Raw genomic sequence first — 15,128 nt, 5'->3', positions numbered from 1 at the left:
CCCAGCCCCTCCTGCCCCAGCCCACCCGCTTGCCTTGGTGCTCAGCCCCCATTGGGAGCAGGTTGGGGCGAGCTGGAGGCCCGGGCTGGAGGGGCAGTGTTGCTGTTCATAGCTTTTGTTCCATTGGCGTTGCTCTGTTGGATTTAATTTCAGTCTTCCTGATTCTTCCCTTATGTAAAGTGTACATTACCAAGTTCCTTGTTTTTTTATATATATATATATATATAAATATATATATATACAAACTGTACTCTTTTTGCCTTTGTACATTCAGGCAAGAAGAGAAAAATAAATCTTTTTAAGAGACAATCACAAATCTGTGAGGGCTGCTGGTTATTTCTCCTGGAGTTTGCTGCTGAGCTGCCGCCTCCTCCCTCCTCCCCACCTTTCCATTCTCTCTCAGCTTTCCTTATCTTCCTGGTCCTGCTCCATATGCATCCTCAGCTCCACCTTCCCTGGCTGATGGCAAGTTGTTGAATCCCATGTCCAGACTACCTACTCCGCAATCCTTCCTGCCCAGCAGTGTTTTCCAGCTTGGCCACTGCCTTACCCAGGAGCTTTAACCTGTGCCCTGGCCTCTCCTGTCTTCCTTCCCCTTAGATCCCATTCACCCAAGTGGCTTTGGACTCCTGGGTATTCTGGGGCATCCCAGAAACCCTGGTTTTGGACACTCACCTGTAAAACTATGCAGCGGGGAGCTCTTTGCCTAAGAGTTTGCACTATTTCAACCTGCCTGGGAGTTAGAACAGAAAAAACCTCCCAATGCCAGCCTCCAGGGTGCTCTAATCCAGATACCAGAGAATCATTCCCTGCTGGTGGATTCCTATGGCTGCCCACCCGATCAGAACAAGCCCTAAATGTTTATGGGTCAAGAGCATTTGATCAGAATTTCAAAGGGTGGTACATTCTGAAACAGCCCAACCAAATCATTGTTCCACCTCTTGAACTTTCTCCTTTCCATGATTTTCTCCTCCCCTCCCCGTTTTTCCCCCTTTCTTGCTGCTTCCTTTTCTTAATTGAGTTTGGAATTGAAGTATATTTTTAAATTATTTGTATTTATTGAATAAAGTTTTTAATGTCCCTGTTCTTAAATTTAGACTAGTTTGCCTTTCACATTATCTCCCCTCCCCCACTCCATCATCCCCCAAAATAGTCTACCTTCTAAGTTGCGTTTTAATTGGAGTGCAGATTTTGGGCACCTATGTTTCTTTCCTCTTAGTGGCCTTATCTTTTTGCAAGGGAAATCTTAACTGAGTGTCTGGGTTTCTGATTTTATTCAATTCTGGCTGTATTTAAGAGGATCCACCAGTAGATGGCAGCAAAATCTGATGTGTTTCCTGTCCACTCTGCTAGCTTTGGGGATAATAAAGGGCCGAGTCTTGTCTTGGTTTTTCACCTGTCTTGTAGATTCCTTGGGTTTGACTTTAACATCTGAAACCTGAACTGCCTACATTAACTTGGCCATTGTTAGCATTCACGTAGATCTGCTCTAAATCTCGTGTGTTTCAGTCACTGCCTTTTTGCTGCCTCTAGGGGTTATCTGCTCAGTGGAGACATCTTCAGGTCCTTATTTCAATTGAATGTCTCTAGGCTGACCTTCCACTAATCACTGTGGAGGAGTGAAGGTGCTAAGCTCACTTCTTTTAATGAATAGCTTAGCACAGGTAGGGTCCAAGGTTAATGACTTGGCCCAGTGTGAAAACAAGCCTCACAAAGAACAATATTAAAATGGGCCAAAGACTCAAAGTAAAGACAGCCACAGTTCAGCAGCAGATAGGTCCAAAGCTTTAGGAGGTAGAACAGGCCCACACTTCACCTGAGAAAACAGAAGAGGAAAGAAATGGTAATAAGCCGTAAGAGGTCATATGTGAAGTGGCCCTTTCAATGCCACTGAGAGCTTATTCATCATCAGACTGGGGGTATGCCTCCATCAGGAGAATGGCAGCCATGCCTCAGGGCATTGGGCTCCAAAGTGGGGAAAACCATCTTCCTAAGGAAGGCGTGTGCTGCTTCCTTCAGACACCTCCAGGAATGGGAATGTCAGCTCGGTGCAAAAGCCAGAACCTGGTTTCAGGACCCAGCCTTCTATACAAAAGGAAGACCTATGAAGAACTTGACTCCTGGGTGTATAGCCTCTATTCTGAACAAAGCTGCTGTGTACACCTGACTCTCTAAGGGCTCTGGCAGTATGTCCCAGACTCCTAGCAACCCCACATTTTACAGTGTAATGTGGCTCCAGAGACCTCAGTTCAGAGACGGCCGGTCCATCTGTCCTGGCGCACTGCAGCTTTTTACCTGAGAAGCATGCATCACGCCCCTACGAGGTCAGGCTCTAGACTCGAAAGACAGTAGTGGTGGGAAGCTGGTCCTGGTGCAGGAATAAAAAACAGACCAACCACAACTTTAAATCAGTTTATTGACACTGTAACACAACACACTTGCCACCCTGGCACCCCCATCCCCCTCACCCAGACTAGATCTCTCTCCCCTCCTCTCCCCTTAGAACAAGCTGTACCTTGAAAACAGAAAAGGGCAGGCCACCTCTACTACCCCAGTCCCACCCCCAGGCCCTGTGGAGCAGGGTCTCAGGCACTATTCAGAACCTATTGTGGGGTGGGGAGGTACAGTTAGCACTACATCAGCCAGGCAGAGGCATCCAGTCCTTAGGAACAGATTCCCCCCTCAATCCCCAGGCCCTGAGTCGCTATTCCTCTTCCTCTCTGCTCTTTGTGACCCTAGGAAGGAGAGATGCTGGGGCCTAGGCCATGCAGCCAGTAGCAACAACTCCTGGCCATGATCTGAGAATTGGAGTTTGGCTAGTCTTTTATAGGGCCCAGGCACCCCAAAGAAAGCCCTGGTGGTGGGAGTGAACTTGAATGCCCCTATTCAAAATGCACTGATAACATTTAACAGATTAAGCCAGTTTAACCAAATGCCAGAATAACAAACACTAAGCTGTAAAGAGGGGGTCAGACCTGCTTTCTCCAGGCCGGACACAAATGCACACAGAGAAGCCCAGGTGGAGTGTCAAAAAACAACTCGAGGACACTTTTGCTCATGGGGCTGCAAAGCCTATACTCAGGAGCCCCTGGGGTAACAGGAAGGAAGCAAGGAAAGAAAATACACAAGTCTTAAAAACCAAAAAGAAAGCCCAATAGCTGGGGAGCCTGAGCCTGACAGTGCTACCCACCAACCCTCCAGGTCTTGGCCCAGACCCAGATAGTCCCTCCCCCTCTAGGCAATGTCCTCCCCCTAGGCTAGATAGAGCACATCACACAGCGCAGTTTAGAAAGCTTCTAATGCCAGTTCATAAACATCTTCATTTACTATTGGTGATTACATGTGAATAATATGTTTATACTGTTCTTTATGGAAAACAATTTCAACGAGTCAACTCCAAGAACACAATAGGCAACCCTCACCCTGAGCCCCTCAGCATCCTTCCCTAGACAGCGAGGAGCCCCCTCCTCTGTCCCAGGGCTGCCTAACTTCCCCTCTTCCCCCACTGTGGCTCTTGGGCAAAGCATCCTCTGACCATTAGTGCTCATTGGGCAAGTTCTGGTCCAGGGGGTAAACCATGAACATCACATCTGGCCGAGAGGGTACACAGGGATGGCCTGGACGTACAATCTCAAAGCCCAAGAAGCTGAAGGTCTTCAGGAGTGGAGCTGCAAAAGATAAGAGTGTAAAAAGGATTTTAATAAGAAACACAAAGGTAGGGTCAAATGAAGGAAAAACCCCCAACAAAAATGGAATGAATAAGCACTAGTCCTTGACTAAAAGACCCTTTGGGCACTACCCTCCATGACTGCCCAAGTTTATGTAGCAAACTCAAGGGCCCCACCTCACTGTATAGGAACCCCCTTCCCCCTCCCTAGACCCCATTTTCTGGGAAGTAGGACTCAGGCTGCTTTAACCCCTCACCTCTGTCTTCCCGGCCCTTCCTGAAGCAGACGAAGACGTAGTTCACTTTCATCTTCTCTTCCGCAAACTCCAGCAGTGCTAACAATCTGCAAGAAGGAAAGAAGTCAGGCCCACTACCACCTCTCTAGACTTCCCACCCACTACTCACAAAAAAGGCTTTTTGAGGCTTACAGCCACAGTATAGAGAAACTTCAGGGAGAAAGTTCCTATTTCAAGACCCCAAGAGCTCTGAATTCAGAAAAAATAAGCTACAATCTTTAAGAAAAATGTTTTTGGAGCCCTAGCTGGTTTGGCTCAGTAGTTAGAGCATCAGCTCTTGAACTGAAGAGTCCTGGGTTCGATTCTCGTCAAGTGCACGTACCTCGGTTGCAGGCTCAATCCCCAGCCCCAACTGAGGCACGTTGCAGGAGGCAACCAATCGATATGTCTCTCTCACATTGGTGTTTCTCTGTCTTTCCCCCTTCCTTCCACGCTCTCTAAAACTCAATGGAAAAAATATCCTCAGGTAAGGATTAATTTTTTAGAAAAAGAAAAATGTTACTGGATTATCTCTTCCTGGAATAGGGGTTCTTCCTCTGACCAACTTAACTAATACAATTCACAAGACAGTGTGGGGCCTGGGAAGAGAACCCAGTTTTTCAGGGGCCTTCCAAAGTTGCCAAGTTTGATCATGACTACCTGCCACTGAGAGGGACTCTTGAGCCCTAACACTGCCAAAAAGGAGTTCCTCAAGAGAACTCTGTCCTCAGGACTGTTTCTCACACACCTGACTTGCTTGGAGGGCCTCGCCCATACAATGAAAGCCCATCGGCTCTCTGAGGTTCCTGGCCTTTTGAACTGCACCACTGTATGGTGGCTCAAGGAGGATTTAATGTCTGCTGGGAAGTGTGAACCATGGAGTGATTAATGACAGGGATTTGGTTAATGTGATAATGATCTGCTTTAATTATAACCTAGAGCAGGCCTGTTTTACTGGCTAAAAATAACCTGTTTCAAAATGGTATCTGCTTGGGAGGCCTAGAGCTAGGAAAGAAGGCAGACTCCCTACTGCTCTGTTCTCCCCAATAAGCATATCCCTTTCTCTGGAATGGGACCTCTTTCCCCAGTTGCTCCTTCCTTTCCCCCAGCCCTTGCTCCTTACCCTTCTTTGCTCCCATCAGCTAATACTCCATCTGGGATTTCTATAAACAGGCTCTGGCTGGACAGGACTGCATCCCAGGAAGAGACCTTCACCTCGGTGACCTCATACTGGAAGTGGACGATGTGAGGTTTTCCATCGTTCACAGGGAGGTCCTGGGTCACAGTGAGCTTCTCGTCCTGGGAAGAGATTAGTCCAGGGACCATGTTACTACTGTTTCTGGCCACATCGTAGGCTCCCCTTACCCAGGTGGTGCTGAGAGGCCCCTATGGTCAATCTCAGGGTAGCATGGGATTGAGGGCACCATGGAAATATAGAGCTAAACAGAGCCATGCTAGCTAAACAGAGCCATCACTCATTAGGCACTAAGGCTAGGTGATGTTGGCTAAAAGCCAACATGATAGGAAGGGAAATATTTATCAAGTGCCCACTAGATGCCAAATACTGTGCAAAGTGCTTTCCCATTTGTCAATGACCACAAGCAGCACTTGAAGTAGGCATATAATATCCCCATTTTAAATATGAGATACTAGGGGTCCAGAACAATTAAGCAACTGACCCAAGGCTCCACAGTAAGTAATGGCACAGTTAACCAGGTCTCCCTAACTCAAAACCCCCCGCAACATCATACTTTTTTCCTTCCCTCTGAAAGAGAGACATTAGAAACAAAGTATGTGTGAGGCGTGACTGGGACCAGATTAACCAAAGCCTGCTTCCAGGTAGACTGCAGGGTCCATGTTGTGTCTCCTGGCCACAATCTCAGGAGACCAACACTCAGCTGCCCTGCTACCCTACCCTTCAATGTCAGTCTTAGGGTGAAGCTAAACCAACTTCTAGGCCTCAATCACAGGAGAGCAAAAGCCAGCAAAGGGCTGGCTGCCCCAGCCCAGATCATTCCCAGGCAGATTCTCAGGGTTCTCTAAAGCCCCTGGACTGTGCCATGCTACCAGGGTGACAGGTTATTGAGATGCAAGGCGCCCTCTCCTTACCATAAACCTCCCCCGTGCCCCCCCTTCCCAAGCAGGCTGGTAAGGTACCAGTGAGAATGGCAAATAAAGAAGACAACGGGAAAACTGCTCCTCCTGGCCCTTGGTATTTCTCAAGAGAAACAGGAAGGAGTAGCACCTGCAAGAGCTCTCGCACCCTTCCTACTCCAGACCCTGAACCGGCACTAAAGTGCTGACCGCCAAGAAGATGGCAGGGTGTTTGCTTGGTGCAGATATTCTTCTACTACTCCCCAGAAGCAACATGGCAGCCACAGTTCAGAGTCCTTCCCAATCTCCCCACTGGCCTGGCCTGAGTCGGATTAAGGGAAGTGATTGCTGTCCTTAAGCAACTGCGCAATGGAGTCAGAAGGCTCTGCTCTAAGCCTTCTGCCCCAGGGTCCTCCTTACCTTATATATTAGAGCTGAGAGAGAAGGATCCCTGCCGCCCCCTCGCCCACCGGGGATCTTCGACAGTGGGTGAGGGGCATCAGGAGCACCACAGAGGCCCTGGAACAATGTGCCTGCAGCACTGGAGCTGGGGACAGTTACTCAAAGGCAAAATACTACTGCAAGAGATGGAGAATGTGAGAGAGTGAACACCAAGACGTAAAGATTTAACCAACATCCCACCCCAATCCCTGCCCTGGCTCTCCCTAAGCAACTGCTCTAAGGCTACACCACTGGGCCAGTCCTTAAGGCTTCAGCTTTCAGAACTACGTCTGCTCTTAAAGGGCAGGAACCCACCGTCCTGCAGAGGCACAGGGAGTCCAGCTGGATATGTGACCAGAAGAGCACCTGTCAAACACCAAACAGATGTCGGTGCTGCAGACCTTGGGAGGAACCAGATCCTGGCCTGCCTGCTAGGCTGAGCCCTATACCCTCCAGCAGCCCCTTTCCTTACCCAGCAGGGTCTCAGCAACCCACATGGCCAAATCACAAAGCCTACACAATTACTTTAGGCTGGAGAGAATATGGGCCTCAGGAGTCACGTGGGCTGGGTACCACACACTGAGGAACTCCCAAGGCCACTTTTCCAATGATGGCCTCCTCCCTGATCTAAACAGAGTAACTGGACAGAAATAACTTACCCAAATCCACCTAGGGTTGAGAACTGAATTACATCCAGGGATTTGGCTCCCAGAGAGGAGGTGCACCATAGTACAGGGTATTATGGTATCTTGAATATTATGGCATTTTGGTATGCCATCAAATGCTGGGCTTCCTTGCCTTTCTTTGCTAGAATCTGACCTGGCATGGGAGTTTAGGTAACGTTTATATGGTCAGAATGGATACTCAAGTGTGTATATATTAGGGGGTGGGAGATTGCTGGGAAGAGATGCACATGCTGGAAGCCAATAATCATCTCGAGGTACGTGCCCTTACTGGCCACCATGATTTTTAGGTGGACCCAACAGGGCTCCAAATTTGCTCCACTGCCTTCTTTGAATCCAATTTAATGGCTCCTTAGGCTGACCTGTAGCTCAGTCCACAGGCCAAGGGCAAGTGAAACAATGCAAGAGGTGAGTTGTCTGTGCATGTACACCATGATTCAGCCAGCTCACCCGACTGTGCACATCTCTTCCCAGCTGGGTGTTTAACGATGTCACGTTGGCAGCTTGAATCAACTATCGGGAAGTATTACACCCCGGAAATCAACAAATGCTATAAATCAAGGCTTTCTTCCCCCCTGAAAACCAGTGGTAAAATAACATGAGGCACCATTCTTCATTCTGTCCTTTGCTTTATATGGCATTGCATGCCAGACTGGGGGTTTTCACTTCGGCTCAGAGTGACAAAGCTGAACTCACATCTAATCTGGCAATGGTACAATAACCAGAGGACCAGCCCCCTGAGACCCTCAGAGACCTGTGTAAGCATTCCAGCTGAGACAGGAAGTCCAAACCCATCACTACTCTAGCTTGGCTCCTCTGTTCTCAAGGATTTCAACAGGGGGCCTGAAATTATACTTGGAAGTTTCATTGGGAGATGACATTCCCAGGGCGCAGTGTCAGTGGGCCCAGAAAAACATCAATACCTGCGGGTGACAACCACATGTACCACCTCCTGCCTCCTCCGGAAAGTCTCAGGGCATTCTCATCTCCCGCCACTCTTGGCCTCACTGAGAGATACTAAGAAAAGGGGCATGACTAAGGACTATGCTACTGTTTTCAAGGATGGGATTTATTTTCTACTAGGGACAATGAGTTGTTAATAATCCCCCCTTCCAGTGTGTTAAGGGAGAGGATTTCCCCCAAGCAAAGGCACACGCACAGCCCACATGACACTGTTTCCTTCTCATTCCCTAGTGACCACTTCGGGCCTCGGAAAAAAGCTGGCTTGCTTGTATTGGTCAGTGGAGCTACTGAGTACTGGACAAACCTCCTATGGGGTAGACAGATGAGATGTGGCCTCATACACCAGAACTGTGTGGTTCACAAAACAACCAGATCCCCAAGGAAGGCCCTTGCAATTCTAGAATTCTGGTGCTAGGGCACTTAACTTCAATACTCCTAGTTCCAGAGAAATTATTCCTCAATGGTTGTAGATGGGAGAGCTACATTCAACTCCTGACTTGCATTCCAACCACCATCTTGATTCTGAGCTAATGTTTACTTGCAAATGGCAGAGACAATGGAGCTAACGCACTGAAAAGTCCAGAATAAGGTGGGTTTTTCTTTTTATAGATTCAGAATCCCCTCCATCTTCCTAGAATGAATCCCTAGGGCCTCCCTGTGTCTAGCACTAATGTATAAGCTAATGATATGTCTGGTATCCTGATTTCAATCCTCTTCAAATAAATGCAAGAAGTCTATTCCATGGTAACAAATCATTTACTTCCCCAATCACACACAACGGTCCTGGGAACTCTTTCCTCCCCCACAAAATCTATAGAGAAAGCAAGCGTAAGTGTGTAAGTAGGAGTGGAAGGGTGTTTCAGGCCCCCACGTGGGTATTCAGTTCCAGTTCCAGAAGAGAAACAGCTGGGGTTTGGGCTGAGCTTAGTAGAGAGATCACAATAATTATCTTCATCATATATCATAATAGATCTGTTTTTAGTTACTTGCTATGAATTGCAAATAGGTTTTTTACCTGATCGTCATTTCTGATGTGAGAAGGGAAGGGAGAGGGGTACAAATGTGGTGGTTAAAGAAATAAAAGAGCATAAAATTGCCAGCAATGGCCTTCTCTTCTTGTACTGACTTTAGTGTTTAAAGGGTATTGAGGCAAAATATGCCACCAATTTCAATAGAAAAAGTGGATCTGGAGGAACTTAAGCACAAGAGAAAGTGGCTTCTAAACACAAGTCTTCCTGTCACAAGATCCAAACCAGATTAGATTTCATATTCAGTTTAGTCATGTTTCTACTGGTTCCAATGCCCAGCTCTTTCCACTCCTTCCTCACATCCTGCTCACTCCACTGGGGGGCAGGACTGGTTTAATCTCTATCACCAAAAGGATAATTTAACAAACTCAGTCTAGAGGCTGAAAAGATCATGGCTGATTAAGAAGAATCAAATGTATTAGACTGAACCTAAACATCCAGCCTAGCTGGTCCTGCTTTTGGAGAAGAAAAAACTATACCACTCTGGAAATGAGGGTGTCAGGTATCCAAGTCAATTCAGAAGAGAGACGGGAAATTAGAGCTGATCTGTTAGTCCCTTTATTTTCTCAGTTATTGGACAGGGCCTTGGAAACACTCCTCAGGATACACGTGAATGCTACCAACATATCACATCCTGCTGCCTCTAATTTAAAGCATTCTGTGACTGTTGTCTGAAATGTGCTTAGCAGGTTATAATTTCATATACTGGCTACAGACAGGCAGTGTATGGAGATGTATTCCTGGGGAATGCTGCTGGTAAATCAAATTTTTATCATTCAAATCCTATTTTTAAATCTCTAGGGTGCTTACTATTTAAAGAAAGTAATCTTAAATCTCTTGATAAAATAAAGAATCTCCTATCAAAATCACTTCTAGTTGACTGTCATGTGTTTTGGTTTTGTTGGTGTGTTTTTTTTAATTGATTTTTAGAGAGGGAGGAAGGGAGAAAGAGAGAGAAACATTGATGTGAGAGAGATACATCAATTGCTTGCCTCCTGCACGTGCCCCGACCAGGCATTGAACCCACAACCTAGGTATATGCCTTGACCAGAAATCAAACCCACGACCTTCCGGTGCACAGGACAACGCACCAACCTAATGAGCCATAACAGCCAGGGTGACTATGTCAGTTTTAAGCAAGGTATATAGCCTGCTAAATAAAGATTTAATGTAAAAGTAATTCTGTGGCTAACTTCTATTCGGCTAAATCTAACAAAGACTTGAATTGATATTCTCCTTCATATATTTTGACCATGTTTTACTTGAATTAGTGGCTTGAGCTTGTTCAAGTCTGCACCCTTTCTCTCTGGTTTCTATTACATGTCAGAGGAGGGTCAGATGGCCTTGCTATTACTACCTTGTGGTATCAAGTGAAAAGACATCAAAACCACATTCCCAAACATTCTGCATTCATTCCTCCTTTCTCCTCTTCTGACCCATCCCTGCCTCTGGCTCCTTAGAACACTGCCGGGCCCTGACTCCCTCATACAAACTGCTCTGACTCTGAGACTTGGAAGGTCTCTGATGACTAGTTCCTACACAAAGAGGGACCAAACCAGGGCTGCCCACACACTTAGCTAAAACGAAATACGAAGAATGGTGGGAGGTGATGGCCACCTCCAGTCTAGTGTGTGTGTAGAGGCTGATTTCCAGCTGCCAATCCCCTTTCCATATGAGAAAGGGGCCCTGGTTAGATGCCAGGCATAAGTCATTTCAGTAGGGCTGCTGTGTGCCAAAGGGAGTCTACTTGCTAAGCATGATTTTAAAGAAAATGACATCACCACTCTGAATCATAGACTGAAATCAAAACTGGGTTTTGGTTGATTCTCCACAAGAAACACAGTGGCCAGCTAGCATGTCTGTGCCTCTGAGGTCTGCTTATTACACAGATGATACTGTTACATCTTCTGCCAAAGGTGGGCACAATTACGTTTGCTACCAGAGACTGGTGGGTAGCTAGGTAATCATGCTTTAAAATAAGACCTTAAATTTACATTTTAAGTACCTCAATCTACTTTGTATAGTCAAATCATCACCCAGTTCCAGCCTCTTCCAAGGATAGAATCACTTCATTGTTTATATAGTATCAAAGGCCTAGGAAATTTTCTTAAGGCTTATCTTAAAGCATTTTATTCTGCTGCTGCTCATGTTCACTTCAAGTAACAAAATTCTTGCTCAACTACTTTGCCATTTCTGGACTATATAACTATCCATTAAGCTTCATAGCCTTCCAAATCATGGCACCAACTGGAATCAACATGCATACATACTGTTTCAGAAAGGGATGGATTACTCCCCTCCCCCCAGAAATGCACATATGTAACATCATCCCTCTATCCCAATCCTCAGTCCCCTTTTTTATATTTCTCAGCAGCTCTGAGGCTAAATTTGGATTTCTTGGCAGAGTGAGGAATTACTATTATTAGTTCGCAATGCTTTCTGAAGCATACCTCCAATTTGGGGGGATTCCTGACTATACTACAAGTCTCTTTTTCTCCCCCTCTCTGGGGTGAACTTGAAGGCACATAACAGGAAATCCTGCTCTCCCTACTACCCCACATCCAACAAGGCATAGTACCAATAAATAAGGAATAACGAAGCCAAACTCTGCGGAGAGAGAAAGAAATTCCATTACCAGGGAACTATGCAGTAAGATGCTCAAGGTAGCTCTGATGTGCTCTTGTGCCCTGTCCACCCCCAAGAAAAACCACCTGTAGAAAGAACCAAATGCTTTTCCTGAGAGCCCATCAGACACAGACTGATTATACGGATATCCAGCCAGGGCAAGCCCTTCACATACTGTACTGTCACAGTTACGAAGCAAGACCTAGACAGAGCCTGTCTTCCCCCGCCCCCACAAATCCAGGAGGAGAAAGGCCTGGCAGCTTGATTTAAACCTCGTGTTCAAACACTATAATAAAAGTGCTTGTACTTGGTCTTCTTCCTTCCCCCGCCATCAGGACTTTTGACATTCTGGAGGTACTAATCAGAACAAAACTGGAAAGGAAGAGCCTTGTTTTCAAAACATACTGCGGGCTCCTCTGCAACTGTTTCTTCCAGGAAACCAAGCCTCCACCTCTTGAGTATTTCACTGGAGCCAGGGAAGCTGGAAAGCCCCTCCCCCTCCCGCTACCCCCCCCCACCAATGGGAACTAAACTCTAGCCAGCTCCCCCCTCTGCGGATACAAAACACCAAGAACACTGAAGGGGAAGAACATCCGGCTCTTATCAGAATCCCGTTAGGCTCTACCAGGACTCCTTTTAGAGCAGAGTTAGAGGCAGGCCAGAGGCTGGGAGACAAGCTATGGAAACAGGATTGCCATAACTCAAAGAAACCAGACACCCTGCACGCACCACCCCACCCCCAGGCCAAAGTGGAGGAGCCAGATCCAAGGCCTTGCTCCTGCCCAGGCCCTGGCAGGCCAACTGGCTCCTCCCTCCACCTGCCTGTCATACAGCCAAGCCCCTCAAATTACCAACACACTAAGCAAGGGCCCTGGAGAAAAGCAAGCCTGTTTTGCCACTTAGGAAGCTGGAAGGAATCTCCAAGTTAAGCAAACCCAACCCCCTCTTTTTACATGTAAGCACACTAGCTAAGCCAGAACTAAAACTCAGGTCTCTCAACCTCACAGTCAGTCCTGAGGGCTCCAAAGAATGCCTGCTGAGACCACACCACCTTCCAAAGCCCACGGCCCAGACAAGAACATAAAGGCTAGCAAAGAACGTTTCCTATAGGTTCCTCTGCCTCCCTCCGCCTCAGCTTCATTCTGCCCTCTCATACCTGCTGTCTATCCTCAGAACACATGGCCTTCTCTACCACAAATAATACCTTCTGCATCCAACACAATCCGAACACACATCCACTTCCACCTCCTCAGCTCCAGAAGGGGCTGGGTTAGAGAAGATGGAATAAAAGACGGGACTGCAAAGGGAGATGGACATGGAGAGTCTTGGAAAAGGAAAATGTAACAGCAGAATGGGGCTGTAGGTGGAGGGCTTGGGAGGTGGGGTAATGGGTCAAACTGGACCATAAAAAAAACAAAACAAAACAGGAAATAAGGAGTGAAATTTCTTTCTGCATGTAGGGAATAGAAGTGTGAGGGCTAGGTAAGAGTTTGAGAATGAAAATGGCTATTGGCTAAGAACTGAGTAACAAGAGGTAGGTGAATTTAAAAGGCTGTGGCAGGTATCTTGGGTATTTCCAGATAGTATCTGGGAAAGACTAAGGAAATCCCTGAAATCAAGGCCCTTTCCAGTTAAAGGGCTGACACCACAAAAGGAATACGATGGGAAGGGTCTTCTGGGGAGGGGTGGGGAGGCAGTGTTTCTCAGTCCTGGCTGCACATTAGAATTATCCAGGGAGCTTTAAAAATATGTACAAACAGGCCCCACCCTAAGCCATTTACACCAGGTCTCTGAGGTGGGGCCCAGGTGATTGATTTTTCAAATGTGCAGCCCTAGTTAAGAAAGACTGAGATACGTACAAGAAAAGCTGAAGACCCAGCTGGACCATTTAAGGATGGTTCTGCTAAAGGAGTGGGAAATGGCAAGTTCGAGGACATTTTAATGAGAAAGAAACCCCAAGTTTGAGAAGAACCTTGAGTGGTAATTAAAGCCCTACATGAAGAAAAGCAATAAGGAAGGCTATGTTTGTAAGAGGAACTATAAAGTCTAGTTTTAAACAAACCAAGGCACAATTTAAGGAGGATTTGCAGGGAATGGATCTGCTTGCAAAACAATGAGGCCCAAGTGAGGGGCAGAGGCCATAAGGCCAAATCTGGGGACAAAGAGGCTGGTGTGGGGAACTAATGAGCTTCAGACTCAATCTGGAGCTGGCAGCACAAATCTAAGGGGAAAAGAAGGAAGACAAGTAGAGCCAAATTGTAAATGGAAGCCATTCTGATGTACAAGAAGCAACTGGTGTTAACTATTGTGGGGCCCTAGCCGATATGGCTTAGTGGACAGAGCGTCAGCCTGGGGCCTGGAGGGTCCGGGGGTCCATGGGCACATGCCTGGGTTGTGGGCTTGATCCCCAGTAGGGGGTGTGCAGGAGCTGCCGAACAATCTCTCATCATTGATGTTCCTGTCTCTCCCTCTCCCTTCCTCTCTGAAATCAATAAAAAATATATATATATTTTTTTTTAATTGTGGGGAATCAGGAAATTTTTAATTGTGGGACAGTTTCAAAGAAGAGTTTGAGGCAGAAACACAAAGTATGTTTGAGGAAGAGATGGCAGATAAGAGCTGCCTTGGAGAGAAGGAGAAGTCGAGAAGAAGACTGAATGATGAATTCTGCCTCTTGGAGCAGGAGGCAGCACGAATGACACAAGTTTAGAAAAGCCATTGTGCTCTTTCAAAAAGATGTACAGCCTTTCTCTCCAATTAACAGGGGAAGGCAGGATCCGGTTTTGAGGGAGGAAACCTGCAGAGGCCCAGCGTCCAGAGTATGGAGGCGCTGGAGGTGGGGAAAGAGGGTGAGCCTCCCATCAAAGCCATCAAAGCCGGGGTGGGTCGGGGTCTGTGACCGACCGATTTAAAGACGGGGTTCAGTTCAGAGGGGAGGAGTACAAGTCAAGACGAGTTCCAGATGAGAGTGCTTACAGGGCAGGCGTGTGGAGAAGGGTGTCTGGGGGAACCCCGTCAGAGGAACAGGATGGAAGATAGGGGTCAAGTCCAAAGTGCTGGCTAAATAAATGGAACGAGGTTGGGAGACAGGAAAAATGGGGCCTAACTGGGAAAGGGGTGCTGCGGGAGGAAGGAAGGGGAAAGCAGCAGCTGGAGTGAGGGACCAAGGGGAGGGCTGGCAACGCTGTGAAGGCTATTAGGTGGGGGGCGGGGGGCGATGGGTCCAGCTGAGACCTGACGGAGGCAGCCTGACTCCGCGGTGGGAGGGGAGTCGGGGGTAAGACGGAGGTCTTGGTGGAGGGCGCCGTTGGAATTGGGGGATTCAGAGTGGATGGGGTTAAGTGACTAAGGG

The 15,128-nt window shown here is 47.3% G+C and overlaps 1 protein-coding gene across 1 annotated transcript; it reads right to left on the bottom strand.

Moving 5' to 3' along the window:
- Positions 1-2,398: 2,398 nt before the first annotated feature.
- Positions 2,399-6,673, bottom strand: OAZ2 (ornithine decarboxylase antizyme 2). The gene is given in 5 exon segments (XM_006109877.3): positions 2,399-3,668; positions 3,925-4,010; positions 5,066-5,241; positions 6,457-6,537; positions 6,539-6,673. Coding segments are annotated over 5 exon segments (609 nt in total). The 3' UTR covers positions 2,399-3,537.
- Positions 6,674-15,128: the final 8,455 nt, after the last annotated feature.

This window comes from Myotis lucifugus, unplaced genomic scaffold (genome assembly GCF_000147115.1).
Source record: "Myotis lucifugus unplaced genomic scaffold, Myoluc2.0 scaffold_115, whole genome shotgun sequence".
Classification (NCBI taxonomy): Eukaryota; Metazoa; Chordata; class Mammalia; order Chiroptera; family Vespertilionidae; genus Myotis; species Myotis lucifugus.
The sequence above is the reverse complement of the archived record's forward strand: the minus strand, read 5'-3'. Positions and strand labels throughout refer to the sequence as shown.